The 17,038-nt window shown below is 38.0% G+C and overlaps 2 protein-coding genes across 5 annotated transcripts; both read left to right on the plus strand.

Annotated features, from left to right (window-relative positions):
* The first annotated feature begins 47 nt into the window (after positions 1-47).
* LOC133156438 (solute carrier family 25 member 53-like) lies at positions 48-2,342 on the plus strand. 4 transcript variants are annotated; one of them, XM_061282166.1, is made up of 2 exons: positions 48-286; positions 436-2,342. In XM_061282166.1, the coding sequence occupies exon 2, from the start codon at positions 437-439 to the stop codon at positions 1,307-1,309; it is 873 nt and encodes a 290-aa protein (XP_061138150.1). In that variant the 5' UTR covers positions 48-286; position 436; the 3' UTR covers positions 1,310-2,342. The 4 variants fall into 4 exon arrangements, with proteins under 4 accessions (XP_061138150.1, XP_061138132.1, XP_061138140.1 ...); XM_061282148.1 differs by having other exon boundaries at positions 390-2,341; XM_061282156.1 differs by having other exon boundaries at positions 52-112; positions 390-2,341.
* Positions 2,343-2,830: 488 nt separating this feature from the next.
* tmsb1 (thymosin beta 1) lies at positions 2,831-8,267 on the plus strand. The gene is made up of 9 exons (XM_061281785.1): positions 2,831-2,995; positions 3,452-3,559; positions 5,055-5,090; positions 5,722-5,817; positions 5,938-5,973; positions 6,302-6,397; positions 7,121-7,156; positions 7,369-7,464; positions 7,683-8,267. Exons 2-9 carry the CDS (start codon positions 3,460-3,462, stop codon positions 7,724-7,726), a joined length of 540 nt encoding a protein of 179 aa, XP_061137769.1. The 5' UTR covers positions 2,831-2,995; positions 3,452-3,459; the 3' UTR covers positions 7,727-8,267.
* The last annotated feature ends 8,771 nt before the right edge of the window (positions 8,268-17,038 follow it).

Consider the following 17,038-nt stretch of genomic DNA (forward strand, 5'->3'; position numbering starts at 1 on the left):
GATATGACGTAGTAATCTTGACCTATAGTTATTCTTAGGGGGGCGGGACTATACATGATAAGTGCACCGCATCCTGTTGTTATGTACACTAGGCTTCTTTCCCCGATGACGGGTAAGCACTTGTTTAGAAATTATACATACCGTGGAGTAAAACATTCAATCGTTATGTAGGTCTTGCAATGTAATGATCGTGTTCCGTGGCTTTTTTCGAGTTGAAATAGAAAAGTCAATGATGCTGCCATTGTGGTTTATCTGCTTTGCTTTTGCTGTATCGTGACAATTAAGAGTAAGTACAATTTTTGCTTCATTTTTATATTCAAGTTTGAATGATAATTGATTTTTTTTCCCCCTTGCATTATTTATTTTCTACAATGGCTGTTCGGGATCAGGGTGAGGCACTATAAATTTATTTGTGATGTCATCATTCATCTGAAGGATGGCAGAACGTCCCAAGCCTGCGCAAGATGAAGAGCGCCTGAGGGACTCAAAGACACGTTTCCATAGCTACCTCCATGGTGGGACCTCAAGCTTGCTGTCCACCCTTATTGTTTTCCCTGTGTACAAGACTGTTTTCCGCCAGCAAATCCACAACATCCAGGTTCACCGGGCTGTAAAGCAGCTCCACAAAGAAGGCTTTGTCAAGCTCTACAGGGGGGTGACCCCACCATTACTGATGAGGACACTCAGTGGTACGCTACTCTTTGGACTGCAGGATACCTTCCTCCGCTTGCTCTCTTTGCCCTCCCTCAGTGTCATTCCTTCCTCTCTACAACCTGCTGTGGCGGGGCTCGGCGTAGGAACGGTGGAGGCGCTGGTCTTTACGCCTTTTGAGCGCGTTCAGAACGTCTTGCAGAGTGGCCACAACGACCGGCGCCTCCCGACGTTAAAGAGTGTTCTTGTTAAGCTGAAGGCGCAAAAGCTGGCTTCAGGCTACTACCGGGCTTTCCTGCCCGTCACGGTTCGAAACGCCCTCGGCAGCTCCCTTTACTTTGGTTTGAAGGGGCCCTTGAGTAATGCTGTAGCAGGGCAGGGGCTTTCTCCATTAGCATCCTCATTCATTTCTGGAACTGTTGCTTCCATGGCAATCAGCCTGAGCCTGTACCCGCTGTCTGTGCTGATAGCCAACATGCAGGTGGAAGTGCAGACAGAGGTGAAAGGGGTAACAGCCTGCTGGAGGATCCTGTGGAACTCCAGGCAGAGAAGTGTCCTATTACTATATCGAGGTGGTGCCCTAGTTATTCTGAGATCGTGTATCACCTGGGGAATCACCACGGCCATTTATGACAGGCAGCAAAAACGCTCAGGCTGAGCATGTGTAGCAAACAGAAAGTCAGGATATCCTACAATGCAGTTTCTGGATTTATCCAAGCTAAAAGCATTGTCCAAAGTTAAACTAATAAAGTGGTTTCACTAGTTCTTTGACAGAATATCCAATACAAAATATTTGACAAATAGCTCATGTACATAGAATGTCTTTTCTCTATAGTAATGCGGTACAGTTATGACACTTTTTGTTATTATTGTAATTCAGCAAAATGTGTTTAATCCATTTACACACAAAAACCAAGACCTATACACACTTAATTCAATCTCCAAACCTTGGAATACAAATGTTAACCTGTTCAATTCTTTGTATACAAGTTGTTCTTCTCAAGGAGGCCAACATAAAAACATTCAACTTCAAGAATGTCCACTTCAATGCCTTTCAGTGACTCTTCCAGTCTGCTTAGCCCCATTGAAACCTGATGGTGACACACTAAACTTGAAAAGCACGATGGAGAGGAATGTTTAGATGGCAGTTTTAACTGAATAGGGAAGACTAAACAGTTGGATTTATGCACTGAAATGTTTAAAGAATATACAATAAAATATTAAAATGTTGTATGGCATTTTAGGTCCATCTGAAAGTTGAATATCCCCAACTTTGTGAGTAGTTGTGCTACAATAATAGAGCAGTAAGTCAACAATCATTTAAAACAAGAAACAAAAAGGCAAATTCTATTTATGCAATTCATTCAGTGTTTACGGTTGGGCAAGTATTTACTGGACTGGAACTAGATGTGCTGGTGACTCGTGCATTTATACCACTCAGGAATCAGACCACCTGTTTAATATCCTATTTGTATTTTGGAGACAAACACACAAAAGGGACAGATTCACGTTCAATGTGCAATGTTAAGGTTGTAGATGTGGTTCAGATGTTAAAATGGATTAAAATAATGGGGGATTCCACCAAGCAGTTGTTGTCTTTCAATGCCACTTAAAACTGTTACTCAACCAATTCCGAAACACTTAATTGCTCTTATTAAATGAGATTATATGTGGTGTATGTTTGTGTGTGTGTGTGTGTGTGTGTGTGTTTCTAATCAGAATATATACAGTAATTATCATGCACATATTGTGGCTTCTTTTACATCTGTATGCTGTGACACATTTTGTCCACTAGAGGGTGGTATCAACCCATCTATTTTCTGACCTGCTTATCCTCACAAAGGGTCGCGGGCGTGCAGGAGCCGATTCCAGCTGTCTCAGGGGGGTAACACTGAACCGGTTACACGGCACGAACTACCATCCGCACTCACAATCACACTTACGGACAATCTGGATTGGTCAATCGGCCTAACACACATGTTTTATAACAATAAATAACCACTAAGATCTTCCTCCTAGCAACATCTGAAGTTCATTAAGTTCCCTGCCATTCCTCAAACTTCCTTACAAGTCCAGGCATGAGCAAAGAATTGCACTATTGCAACGCTGGAATGGGAAGCCATGCCCATTGCTCGAGGGTCCGCCTTTTAATATTGACATCATCTGCTTGTGAGCTTTGGCAGCCAATAGGAGTTAGTGGCATAGTTGTGATTTTTTTTTCTTTTCTTTGCTCAACACTTTGGGGCGTGTTGCGTCTAGTTAACAATCTGTTTGCTTAACTCGATTCCCGCAGTCTCTTCCTACCTGCAGAACACATCGAGAACGCTACACGTATACATAACAGGTAAAATTGTCTACGTCTAGCTGCATGTGCAGGAAATGTTGTTGGTCAACCTTGACTTGTACTTTCTAATAGCTGCATATTATGCTGTAGTTTAACTAAATCCAGAATTTTTTTTTGTTTTTAATAATATCGACAGGTCGCGCATTTCACACTTGCATCGATCGCCACTTCTGATTTTAATTTGCAACCTCGACTTTGTTTGATGTAGTGTATTTGAACAGGAGTAGCCTACAGTACATATTAGGAAATGTGTTTTGTTTCTTGTGTTACGTAACTTCAGGGTTGAGTTCTGCGCAGGCATTTTAATGGGTCTGGCATTAGTACCTGTATGGGCATGTGCAGACCACACCCTGTTGTGGCAAACATAATTGTGTTTAGCTGGTTCCGATTAAGCAATATACCACAGTTCATTACGCAATTGTAATTTTCGATTGTGTTTGCTTCTAAAAAAAAAAGCTTGCAGAATGTGCGACAAAAAGGTCAAAACCGAAGTGACGCAGTTTGATAAAACCAAACTGCGCAAGACTGAACCCGAAGAAAAGACATCACTTCCAACCCAAAAGGGTAAGTGGGGCTTTTTTTGCACAATACATCCCTTCACTGGTTATCAGCAGAGCAACACTTCCTCGCCAACAGTTAATAGCAGATGCGGACTTTGGATCGAATGGCAACTGTTGGTACACACCCAATGAGAAAGAGGAACGCTTCCTGTTCACTTTTTATTCTCATGTTCAGTATCTAAGCCACTCCAAACCATTCTATTCGTAATGAGCATTGATTTGCATGTTGCTTATAAAGAACGGCATACTCATACCTTACATTTTAACTGCTTGAACTTTATTCAAACATCTTATACGACAATTTTTTTTTCTTATATGCTTAAGTGTAAATCAATCTTGTTCAACACAGTTTATTAGTCTGTATACCAATATTTGGGAAGTTTTTTTTTTACATGTAATTATGTTAAAAACATTTGATAAAATCTTCACAATTTAGTACACCACACCTCATAATGACAAGAGGGGGAACATAAATACCGTTTTTTTCCATGTATAATGCGCCCCCATGTATAATACGCACCCTAAAAATGGCATGTGGATGCTGGAAAAAAGCCTGTACCCATGTATAATACGCACCCAAATTTTGACTCCTGCTTAAATCCGTAAACGTAAAATTATTTCAGAAAAAAAAGAGCATCTTTAGGAACAACCGGATGTTATTCTGCCGGTCAGTATCACTGCGCATGCGCTAGCAAACTCAATAGCAAAGAAATGTTTCGGATTTGTGTAGGGTACATTGTGACAGCAAACGAGCAGGTGATCGAGCAAGCATCTGATACGAGAACATTGTGTTCGTATGGAGCGTGTTTCAAGTGAACAGCAGAGAAGAAAGCGCATCTGTAATGGCGGCCTCCGTATGATATCCGGATAAAAAAAAAATTTGTACCCATATATAATGCACACCCCAGATTTTAGGACAATAAATTAGTTAAATGTTGCGCATTATACATGGGAAAGAAACGTTATTAGCCGCATTATCTCAATGTGCAGTGCTTCCATCCGCCTTTTCCAGAAGTTAGTTTAATTTATTTACTCTTTTAATGATTTATTTATTTTTTAATTATACTGAAGGCTTGGAACGCCAGTTTTCGGGCAGTTTTGCTCATTCTTCTTTGCAGCACCTTTTGAAGCTCATCAGGTTGGATAGGGAACGTGTGTGCACAGTTAATAAAGACTTATAAAAGCACAAAAATTGAAATTGAAGAAAAAGAACCTTTCAACCGAATGTTGGAAAAGTTATAACTGATTTTTTTTTTTCTTCAGCTATGATCTTTCAGGGTTTATTTTAATTGAATTAATTTCTGTACAACTCTACAGAAGCAACATGGACTTGTAGTTTACTTTAGTTTACAATACTTCGTGAGCTTTATCTTGCACTCGACAAATAGTCCATATAATTAAAAACACTCGTACTAAAGCTCAACTTGATGTGGATGCCGTCAGTACAGTATAATGTCATCAATGCAATTTCTGATCCTCTCGTTTTATTATTTTTTTAGAGATTGAAGAGGAAAAGAAATTAAACGAAGAGGAACGTAAGTGACACACCATTTCTTGAGGCTTGACTTATTTTGCCTTTCTCTTAGAATTTTTTTTAAGAAATGAATTAGGCATACTTTTGAGTTTTGAATTTTTTGCTCTGTAGTTTCAAAATTTTAACTTGTGCCTGACCGACTGAGACGATGAATTTAATTGGCCGATATTGAAAATACAATATACAAATATTTTTTCTTGTTTTTCTCTTTGTTGTAAAGTATTATGAAATAGCCAAATATTTGGCCTATAATTCATATCGTTATTGTAAATATTAATGGTCCAAATAAGAAGACAGTTCTTTCATTTCATTTGTATTTTTTTAAAATAATCATCCGGTTACTCAGAACTGGCAATGATCAATGACAAATAATCCACATCGGTCAGAGAATAATGTGGAAAATGGCACAAAAGTGATTTGTCTGTCAGCTCGGATCAGTGCCTGTGTGTTTCCATTTAATTTCCCACAACGTCACGACAAACACGAACTTCAATAAAAATTGCAAAAATAATATGCAATGAATTAGTGTTCAGGGATAATTTGTTTTGAAACTGATTGCTCATTAAGACCTAATAGTTTGTCGGCGCACCAATCTACACAATACACAAGACAATCATTTGCTTTTTAAACAGCTACCCGAATGATCAACGACGAAGTGGTGAGATTTAACACCAAGAAGCTGCGGAAGACCACAACGGCCGAGAAGAACGTACTGCCGACAAAGGACGGTAGGTGGTAACGTTGGAGTCCAATTCCATCCTAGGTCCAAGCCATCAGCAGTGCAATATCATGAATTCTTTCTTTGTCTCCCATTTGATGTTTTTTTTTTTTTTTTTTTTTTTTTTCAGTCATTGAAATCGAAAAGAAATTAAATGAAGAGGACCGTAAGTGAATCACCCCTTCCATAAGCTTGGCTTCTTCCTTACTTCTAAATATGATCTCTTTCCATCTCCTGTTTTTGTTGTCAACATGAATTCATCAAATATAATCTCTGTACTTCCTTAAAGTCAGGTATAATGTATTCCATTGCTCTCTTTTTAGAATGTAACTTAGAAATGAACAGAATAAGTCAAGTTTACTTCAATGCAAAAAAAGGATGTTCAAGGAAAACAAATCCTGAACCTTTTATAGTTTTAAAACTAATAACGCAAAAGCACCTCATAATTTGTAGACACTCCAAATAACACTATCATTTCATCATTTATTGAACAGCTAACCGAATGGTCAACGACGAAGTGGAAAGATTTAACACGAGCAAGCTGCGGAAGACTATAACTGATGAGAAGAGCACACTTCCGACTAAAGCGGGTAGGTGCTAACTTTGGGGTACAATTCCATCCCATGTACAAGTCATCGGGAATGCAGCAGCTCTAAGTAGGGACATCTGTAAATCCACACCCAATACAAATGAATAATTCTTCCAGTCCCCTTATTGTTACAAAGTGGTGTAGTGTAGCTTCAATTGTTGGACGGATGTCCACAAGTTTTTCCACAGTATAGACTAGGAAGCTGTCCAGGCCCCGCGGTAGCAAAGCACGCTCATACCATTATGGTCCCGCCACCATGCTTTTCAGTTTGCTTAAAGAGGAAGTCAACCCAAGAAATTTCTTTTTAATATGTTCTGCGCAGCCCAACTAGTCGAAACGCAGTGTTCTGATGAATGTTTCCTTTGTGGGATATAAATTAAACGGGCATAATCCACCCGTTTTTAGCCATTTCAGAGGGCGGCCATTTTTCCACTTGCTGTCGGCTAAAAATGACACCACAGTTGCCAGGTCTCTGGTGGCGACCAATCACGGTCCACCAGTTTTCTGAGGCTGAGCCAGAGCCATGATTGGTTATGTCTTGATACCTGGCAACTGTGATGTCATTTTAAACAAGTGGTAAAATGGCCGCCCCTTGGAAAGAAACAAATATAGCTTAGGCGGACTGAGAGAACAGTGTTTATACAGAATACTGCAAACTTTCTGGCCGTGTCAGTATTTTATCAATTATTTGATTCTGTTTGCTTCCCATTTGATATTTTTTCAGAGATTGAAGAGGAAAAGAAATTAAACAAAGAAGAACGTAAGTTATCCAGTCCTGGAGCATGATTTAGTCAAAACTATTACTTTTTTTTTTATCTTGAAGAATTCCCTTTTGAAATGAACAGGTTTGTTGTGTAGCATTAAAGATGACAATAATAATAGTACGCTATTCTGCAAAATATATATCTGCATATAATGCTATTTAGAAAATGTTACGGGGAAAAAGCAAGGCATCATTTACTTTTTAAACAGCTACCAGAATGGTTAACGACGAAGTGGCGAGATTTAACACGAGCAAGCTGCGGAAGACCTCAACGGACGAGAAGAATCACCTTCCGACTAAAGCGGGTAGGTTGTCAATTTTGAGTACAATTCCCACGTTGCAGACGTTAGCAGTGTAAGAACCACCACCAATTTTTAATAGCCCTGCAGAGTTTGGATAAGGGGAGCCTCATTGTACTTAACTTTATCATTATTTTGAATAATACAACAAATGACTTTGTCCTGTCAGTAATGCATCGTCAAATCTTTGGCTTTTTATTTTATTTTTTTATTATCTTTTGTAGACATTGAGGCAGAAAAGAAAATGACAAAAGGCGGACGTAAATGACTCGCCCCTTCCTCAAGCTTGGCTTCTTCTCCCCCTCAACTACATGATCCCGTTCTATCTCCTGCCTCTATGTGCCAACATGAGTTAGTGAATAAAAAGATATTTCTGTATTAGTGCCTTCAAGTCATTCCATGTATTATATTGCCTTTTTTTTACAATATACCGGTAATATCGAAATGAACAGAATAAAGCAAGTTCCGTTACGCAGTTAAAGAATAATTTTAACGTTACCATTAATGCTTTACTGAGAATATACATTATCCTGCTAGAGTTCCACGCAAACAATTTTGGAAAATTGTGAGTTTTTTTTACCAATTTACCTCACTTGCCTACTTGTTTGGAATTGAATTAAATACAAAGTCATGACAAGCCAAATTGTAAGTGTAGTAAACAGGAAACTTGCAAGTATAGAATTTGTGAACTATTCCTCTGAAAAAATGCATACTTTCTTAGTATAGAATAAATTGTGCATTGTCTACCTTATTAGAAATGTTTGTTTGTCAAGCACCAATTTACTCAATAAAGATTCACAGCAGTTCAAGATATCTTTTTATTTTCATTACTGTAGTGCAATCAAGTCAACTCAAATTCAGAACTGATTCAGACTTGCCGTAGGGATTGGCTTTCCTGCAGCGGTCGTTCATCTATGCATTGATAAAATAAGCATTCTTTTTCAACACAAAGGAAGATGCACTGCCAGTAATACATGCAAATCAGTGCAGTGTGAATACATTTTTGGAAAGCCCGATGACTTGAGTGGATTCCCTTGAGATGGGGTCAGCTGTGATTTTCCACAACAGGCTTGCACAAACATGTTAACAGAGCAGCAACTATTTGAAAGTAGAGATACAGATACGGACTGGGTTAGTTTCAGCCTACGGCATAATAAAGGTGATCAATTCAAACTAGAATTTTGCAATTTCTGGAGAAATTGCGTGTGAAGGCGAAATGTATGAATAACTTCTTCGGGGAATGCTGCCGAACGATGTTGAAACGTGTTGAATTACTTGAGAAATGTAGAATATTTGGAGAATTTGTGGTGAATTTCAAAATAAAAGATGTGAAGTTTTTGGTAAGTGGGAAGTTGTGGAATAGGTAGAAAAATGATGAACAGTTGAAAGTTGGAATGGGTTGAATCAGTTGAAAAATGTAGAAATGAGAAGGGAAAAGGGAATTGGGGTTGAATTTCAAAATAAAAGATGTGAAGTTTTTGGTAAGTGGGAAGTTGTGGAATAGGTAGAAAAATGATGAACAGTTGAAAGTTGGAATGGGTTGAATCGGTTGAAAAATGTAGAAATGAGAAGGGAAAAGGGAATTGAGTGTGAATTTCAAAATAAAAGATGTGAATTTTTTGGTAAGTGGGAAGTTGTGGAATAGGTAGAAAAATGATGAACAGTTGAAAGTTGGAATGGGTTGAATCGGTTGAAAAATGTAGAAATGAGAAGGGAAAAGGGAAGTGGGTGTGAATTTCAAAATAAAAGATGTGAAGTTTTTGGTAAGTGGGAAGTTGTGGAATAGGTAGAAAAATGATGAACAGTTGAAAGTTGGAATGGGTTGAATCGGTTGAAAAATGTAGAAGTGAGAAGGGAAAAAGGAATTGGGTGTGAATTTCAAAATAAAAGATGTGAAGTATTTGGGAAGTTGTGGAATAGGTAGAAAAATGATGAACAGTTGAAAGTTGGAATGGGTTGAATCGGTTGAAAAATGTAGAAATTAGAGTACAAAAACGGAATTTGAGAGAATTTTGTTTGAATTTCAAAATAAAAGATGTGAAGTTTTTGGTAAGTGGGAAGTTGTGGAATAGGTAGGCAAAAGATGAACAGTTGAAAGTTGGAACGAGTTGAATCGGTTGAAAAATGTAGAAATGAGAAGGGAAAAGGAAATTGGGTGTGAATTTCAAAATAAAAGATGTGAAGTTTTTGGTAAGTGGGAAGTTGTGGAATAGGTAGAAAAATGATGAACAGTTGAAAGTTGGAATGGGTTGAATCGGTTGAAAAATGTAGAAATGAGAAGGGAAAAGGAATTGGGTGTGAATTTCAAAATAAAAGATGTGAAGCTTTTGGTAAGTGGGAAGTTGTGGAATCGGTAGAAAAATAATGAACAGTTGAAAGTTGGAATGGGTTGAATCGGTTGAAAAATGTAGAAATGAGAAGGGAAAAGGAAATTGGGTGTGAATTTCAAAATAAAAGATGTGAAGTTTTTGGTAAGTGGGAAGTTGTGGAATAGGTAGAAAAATGATGAACAGTTGAAAGTTGGAATGGGTTGAATCGGTTGAAAAATGTAGAAATGAGAAGGGAAAAGGAATTGGGTGTGAATTTCAAAATAAAAGATGTGAAGCTTTTGGTAAGTGGGAAGTTGTGGAATCAGTAGAAAAATAATGAACAGTTGAAAGTTGGAATGGGTTGAATCGGTTGAAAAATGTAGAAATTAGAGTAGAAAAACGAAATTTTAGAGAATTTTGGTTGAATTTCAAAATAAAAGATGTGAAGTTTTTGGTAAGTGGGAAGTTGTGGAATAGGTAGGCAAAAGATGAACAGTTGAAAGTTGGAACGAGTTGAATCGGTTGAAAAATGTAGAAGTTAGAGGTGAAAAACGAAATTTTGTGAAAATTTGTCGGAATTTTTAAGGTGAAAACGTGAAATTTTCGAATTTGGGAATTTTGGGAATGTCGAGAATCCTTCCGAATGTGATTAGAATGTGCTGAATGATGTGAATTTCAAATTGGAACGACGTAAATGTGAAATGTCGAATGTGCCATTAAGAATGAATGGGGAAAAATTTGTCGGAATTTTGGGAATTTTGCGGAATCGGAAAATTTTCGGAACGAGAAAAATACAAGCGCTCGTCGCGTGAATATTTGGAATACGTGAAAAGTGGAATGGAGTGAATCGGATGAATTATGTGGAAGATGAAACGTGTCAAAAAAGTGTGGAGAATAAAAGAGAACTAGAATTTTGCAATTTCTGGAGAAATTGCGTGTGAAGGCGAAATGTATGAATAACTTTTTCGGGGAATGCTGCCGAACGATGTTGAAACGTGTTGAATTACTTGAGAAATGTAGAATATTTGGAGAATTTGTGGCGAATTTCAAAATAAAAGATGTGAAGTTTTTGGTAAGTGGGAAGTTGTGGAATAGGTCGAAAAATGATGAACAGTTGAAAGTTGGAATGGGTCGAATCGGTTGAAAAATGTAGAAATGAGAAGGGAAAAGGGAATTGGGTGTGAATTTCAAAATAAAAGATGTGAAGTTTTTGGTAAGTGGGAAGTTGTGGAATAGGTAGAAAAATGATGAACAGTTGAAAGTTGGAATGGGTTGAATCGGTTGAAAAATGTAGAAATGAGAAGGGAAAAGGGAATTGGGTGTGAATTTCAAAATAAAAGACGTGAAGTTTTTGGTAAGTGGGAAGTTGTGGAATAGGTAGAAAAATGATGAACAGTTGAAAGTTGGAATGGGTTGAATCGGTTGAAAAATGTAGAAATGAGAAGGGAAAAGGGAATTGGGTGTGAATTTCAAAATAAAAGATGTGAAGTTTTTGGTAAGTGGGAAGTTGTGGAATAGGTAGAAAAATGATGAACAGTTGAAAGTTGGAATGGGTTGAATCGGTTGAAAAATGTAGAAATGAGAAGGGAAAAAGGAATTGGGTGTGAATTTCAAAATAAAAGATGTGAAGTTTTTGGGAAGTTGTGGAATAGGTAGAAAAATGATGAACAGTTGAAAGTTGGAATGGGTTGAATTGGTTGAAAAATGTAGAAATTAGAGTACAAAAACGGAATTTGAGAGAATTTTGGTTGAATTTCAAAATAAAAGATGTGAAGTTTTTGGTAAGTGGGAAGTTGTGGAATAGGTAGAAAAATGATGAACAGTTGAAAGTTGGAATGGGTTGAATCGGTTGAAAAATGTAGAAATGAGAAGGGAAAAGGAAATTGGGTGTGAATTTCAAAATAAAAGATGTGAAGTTTTTGGTAAGTGGGAAGTTGTGGAATAGGTAGAAAAATTATGAACAGTTGAAAGTTGGAATGGGTTGAATCGGTTGAAAAATGTAGAAATGAGAAGGGAAAAGGAATTGGGTGTGAATTTCAAAATAAAAGATGTGAAGCTTTTGGTAAGTGGGAAGTTGTGGAATCGGTAGAAAAATAATGAACAGTTGAAAGTTGGAATGGGTTGAATCGGTTGAAAAATGTAGAAATTAGAGTAGAAAAACGAAATTTTAGAGAATTTTGGTTGAATTTCAAAATAAAAGATGTGAAGTTTTTGGTAAGTGGGACGTTGTGGAATAGGTAGGCAAAAGATGAACAGTTGAAAGTTGGAACGAGTTGAATCGGTTGAAAAATGTAGAAGTTAGAGCTGAAAAACGAAATTTTGTGGAAATTTGTCGGAATTTTTAACGTGAAAACGTGAAATTTTCGAATTTGGGAATTTTGGGAATGTCGAGAATCCTTCCGAATGTGATTAGAATGTGCTGAATGATGTGAATTTCAAATTGGAACGACGTAAATGTGAAATGTCGAATGTGCCATTAAGAATGAATGGGGAAAAATTTGTCGGAATTTGGGGAATTTTGCGGAATCGGTAAATTTTCGGAACGAGAAAAATGGAAGCGCTCGTCGCGTGAATATTTGGAATACGTGAAAAGTGGAATGGAGTGAATCGGATGAATTATGTGGAAGCTGAAACGTGTCAAAAAAGTGTGGAGAATAAAATAGAAGAATAATAATAACTAGAATTTTGCAATTTCTGGAGAAATTGCGTGTGAAGGCGAAATGTATGAATAACTTTTTCGGGGAATGCTGCCGAACGATGTTGAAACGTGTTGAATTACTTGAGAAATGTAGAATATTTGGAGAATTTGTGGTGAATTTCAAAATTGAAAGTTTGGAATATTTGGTAAGTGGGAAGTTGTGGAATAGGTAGGCAGAAGATGAACAGCTGAAAGTTGGAATGGGTTGAATCGGTTGAAAAATGTAGAAATTAGAGTAGAAAAACGAAATTTTGGAGAATTTGGTTGAATTTCGAATTTGGAATTTTTGGTAAGTGGGAAGTTGTGGAATAGGCAGGCAAAAGATGTACAGTTGAAAGTTGGAACGGGTTGAATCAGTTGAAAAATATAGAAGTTAGAGCAAATGTTGAATCCCCATAGAGAATGAATGGGAAAATAAAAAAAAGCAAGTGCGCCAAAATCTTTCTAAATTTGGAAAAAAAACAAAAAACGGCCTCAAGAGGTTCACTTTTGGGGTAAAAATGTTGAAACGGGTTAAATCGGACAAAAAACGAAAAAGTTAGCGCAATTGTAGCTATTTGGGGCACTTAGTGTTGAAATAAGGTCACTTCCGGTTTGATTCGGGTCATTTCCGGTCTAATTTGGGTCACTTCCGGTTTATTTGGGTCACTTCCGGTTTAAAACAGGTCACTTCCGGTTTAGCTGAGGTCACTTCCGGTTTATTTGGGGTCACTTCCGGTCTAAAAAGGTCACTTCCGGTTCATTTGTGGTCACTTCCGGTTTGATTTGGGGTCACTTCCGGTTTACCAGAGGTCACTTCCGGTCTATTTGGGGTCACTTCCGGTCTATTTGGGGTCACTTCCGGTTTATTTGGGTCACTTCCGGTTTAATTTGGGTCACTTCCGGTTCGTCTGAGGTCACTTCCGGTTTATTAGGGGTCATTTCCGGTCTAAAAAGGTCACTTCCGGTACATTTGGGGTCACTTCCGGTTTGATTTGGGGTCACTTCCGGTTTACCTGAGGTCACTTCCGGTCTATTTGGGGTCACTTTCGGTTTGATTTGGGGCACTTCCGGTTCATTTTGGGTTCATTGGGGGCACTTGAGGGTCAATCCAAGATGGCCGCCACACTGGAATTGGGGGTCAAGGGTTGAATGTGTAAGCGTAGTGGAAGTGGGGGTGAATGGGAGTGAATGTGGGAAGCATAAGGTGAATGCATTTGGAATGGGTTGAATCGGTCGAAAAATGTAGAAATTAGAGTTGAAAAACGAAATTTTAGAGAATTTTGGTTGAATTTCAAATGTGAAAGTTCGGAATTTTCTGTAAATGGGAAGTTGTGGAATAGGTAGGCAAAAGATGAACAGTTGAAAGTTGGAATGGGTTGAATCGGTTGAAAAATATAGAAATTAGAGTGGAAAAACTGAATTTTGGAGAATTTTGGTTGAATTTCAAATTTGAAAATTTGGAATTTTTGGTAAGTGGGAAGTTGTGGAATAGGTAGGCAAAAGATGAACAGTTGAAAGTTGGAATGGGTTGAATCGGTTGAAAAATGTAGAAATTAGAGTAGAAAAACGGAATTTGAGAGAATTTTGGTTGAATTTCAAATTTGAAAATTTGGAATTTTTGGTAAGTGGGAAGTTGTGGAATAGGTAGGCAAAAGATGAACAGTTGAAAGTTGGAATGGGTTGAATCGGTTGAAAAATGTAGAAGTTAGAGGTGAAAAACGAAATTTTGTGAAATGTCGAATGTGCCATTAAGAATGGATGGGGAAAAATTTGTCGGAATTTTGGGAATTTTGCGGAATCGGAAAATTTTCGGAACGAGAAAAATGGAAGCGCTCATCGCGTGAATATTTGGAATACGTGGAAAGTGGAATGGAGTGAATCGGATGAATTATGTGGAAGATGAAAGTGGACAAAAAAGTGTGGAGAATAAAAGAGAATAATAATAATAACTAGAATTTTGCAATTTCTGGAGAAATTGCGTGTGAAGGCGAAATGTATGAATAACTTTTTCGGGGAATGCTGCCGAACGATGTTGAAACGTGTTCAATTACTTGAGAAATGTAGAATATTTGGAGAATTTGTAGTGAATTTCAAAATTGAAAGTTTGGAATATTTGGTAAGTGGGAAGTTGTGGAATAGGTAGGCAAAAGATGAACAGTTGAAAGTTGGAATGGGTTGAATCGGTTGAAAAATGTAGAAATTAGAGTAGAAAAACGAAATTTTGGAGAATTTGGTTGAATTTCGAATTTTTGGTAAGTGGGAAGTTGTGGAATAGGTAGGCAAAAGATGTACAGTTGAAAGTTGGAACGGGTTGAATCAGTTAAAAAATGTAGAAGTTAGAGCAAATGTTGAATCCCCATAGAGAATGAATGGGAAAATAAAAAAAAGCAATTGCGCCAAAATCTTTCTAAATTTGGAACAAAACAAAAAAAAACAGCCTCAGGAGGTTCACTTTTGGGGTAAAAATGTTGAAACGGGTTAAATCGGACAAAAAACGAAGACGTTAGCGCAAATGTAGCTATTTGGGGAACTTAGTGTTGAAATAAGGTCACTTCCGGCTTGATTCGGGTCATTTCCGGTCTAATTTGGGTCACTTCCGGTTTATTTGGGTCACTTCCGGTTTAAAACAGGTCACTTCCGGTTTAGCTGAGGTCACTTCCGGTTTATTTGGGGTCATTTCCGGTCTAAAAAGGTAACTTCCGGTTCATTTGGGGTCACTTCCGGTTTGATTTGGGGTCACTTCCGGTTTACCAGAGGTCACTTCCGGTCTATTTGGGGTCACTTCCGGTCTATTTAGGGTCACTTCCGGTTTATTTGGGTCACTTCCGGTTTAATTTGGGTCACTTCCGGTTCGTCTGTGGTCACTTCCGGTTTATTAGGGGTCATTTCCGGTCTAAAAGGGTCACTTCCGGTACATTTGGGGTCACTTCCGGTTTGATTTGGGGTCACTTCCGGTTTACCAGAGGTAACTTCCGGTCTATTTGGGGTCACTTCCGGTCTATTTGGGGTCACTTCCGGTTTATTTGGGTCACTTCCGGTTTAATTTGGGTCACTTCCGGTTCGTCTGTGGTCACTTCCGGTTTATTAGGGGTCATTTCCGGTCTAAAAGGGTCACTTCCGGTACATTTGGGGTCACTTCCGGTTTGATTTGGGGTCACTTCCGGTTTACCTGAGGTCACTTCAGGTCTATTTGGGGTCACTTTCGGTTTGATTTGGGGCACTTCCGGTTCATTTTGGGTTCATTGGGGGCACTTGAGGGTCAATCCAAGATGGCCGCCACACTGGAATTGGGGGTCAAGGGTTGAATGTGTAAGCATAGTGGAAGTGGGGGTGAATGGGAGTGAATGTGGGAAGCATAAGGTGAATGCATTTGGAATGGGTTGAATCGGTCGAAAAATGTAGAAATTAGAGTAGAAAAACGAAATTTTAGAGAATTTTGGTTGAATTTCAAATTTGAGAATTTGGAATTTTTGGTAAGTGGGAAGTTGTGGAATAGGTAGGCAAAAGATGAACAGTTGAAAGTTGGAACGGGTTGAATCGGTTGAAAAATGTAGAAATTAGAGTGGAATAACGGAATTTGAGAGAATTTTGGTTGAATTTCAAATTTGAAAATTTGGAATTTTTGGTAAGTGGGAAGTTGTGGAATAGGTAGGCAAAAGATGAACAGTTGAAAGTTGGAATGGGTTGAATCGGTTGAAAAATGTAGAAGTTAGAGGTGAAAAACGAAATTTTGTGAAATGTCGAATGTGCCATTAAGAATGGATGGGGAAAAATTTGTCGGAATTTTGGGAATTTTGCGGAATCGGAAAATTTTCGGAATGAGAAAAATACAAGCCACCCTTTCCTGAATATTTGGAATACGTGAAAAGTGGAATGGAGTGAATCGGATGAATTTTGTGAAAGAAGAAGCGGGACAAAAAAGTGAGGAGAATAAAATATAATAATAATAATAATAAAGTGAAAAAAGTAGAATAACATATGTGTGAAGGCCTTCGCCTTCACACAATAATAGAGAATGGTGTAGAATAACATATGTGTGAAGGCCTTCGCCTTCACACAATAATAATAATAGAGAATGGTGTAGAATAACATATGTGTGAAGGCCTTCGCCTTCACACAATAATAATAATAATAGAGAATGGTGTAGAATAACATATGTGTGAAGGCCTTCGCCTTCACACAATAAATATGCTTTGAACGCACATTTGCTGCATTATTTGATTTATTTTGACGCTATTTCAAAACTCATTTTTGCCACTTGGTGTACAATACATGCCATGCCCCAGATTGAATACAAATAAATGAACTGCCTTTTTAATGTTTGTCTAATTAGTTTGAAATAACTGAGCGAAACGGTAGAGGTCTCTTAATACGCATACAATAGGAGTATCAATAGGTTAATTAATTTTTTCTTTCACTATCCTGCGGCGATTGCAGTGCGAGAATAAACCAGAATTGTTGCAGGACAAGTGACTGCATGCTTAATACTCATACTTCTGCTGTTGACGCGGTTCATGCCCCGTTAGCCCTGCGACACCGATTTCCCTCCACACACCTTTGTTTGGTTGTATTTTGGTTGACAAATATCTCA

The sequence above is a fragment of the Syngnathus typhle genome, linkage group LG1, assembly GCF_033458585.1.
Source record: "Syngnathus typhle isolate RoL2023-S1 ecotype Sweden linkage group LG1, RoL_Styp_1.0, whole genome shotgun sequence".
Lineage (NCBI taxonomy): Eukaryota > Metazoa > Chordata > Actinopteri > Syngnathiformes > Syngnathidae > Syngnathus > Syngnathus typhle.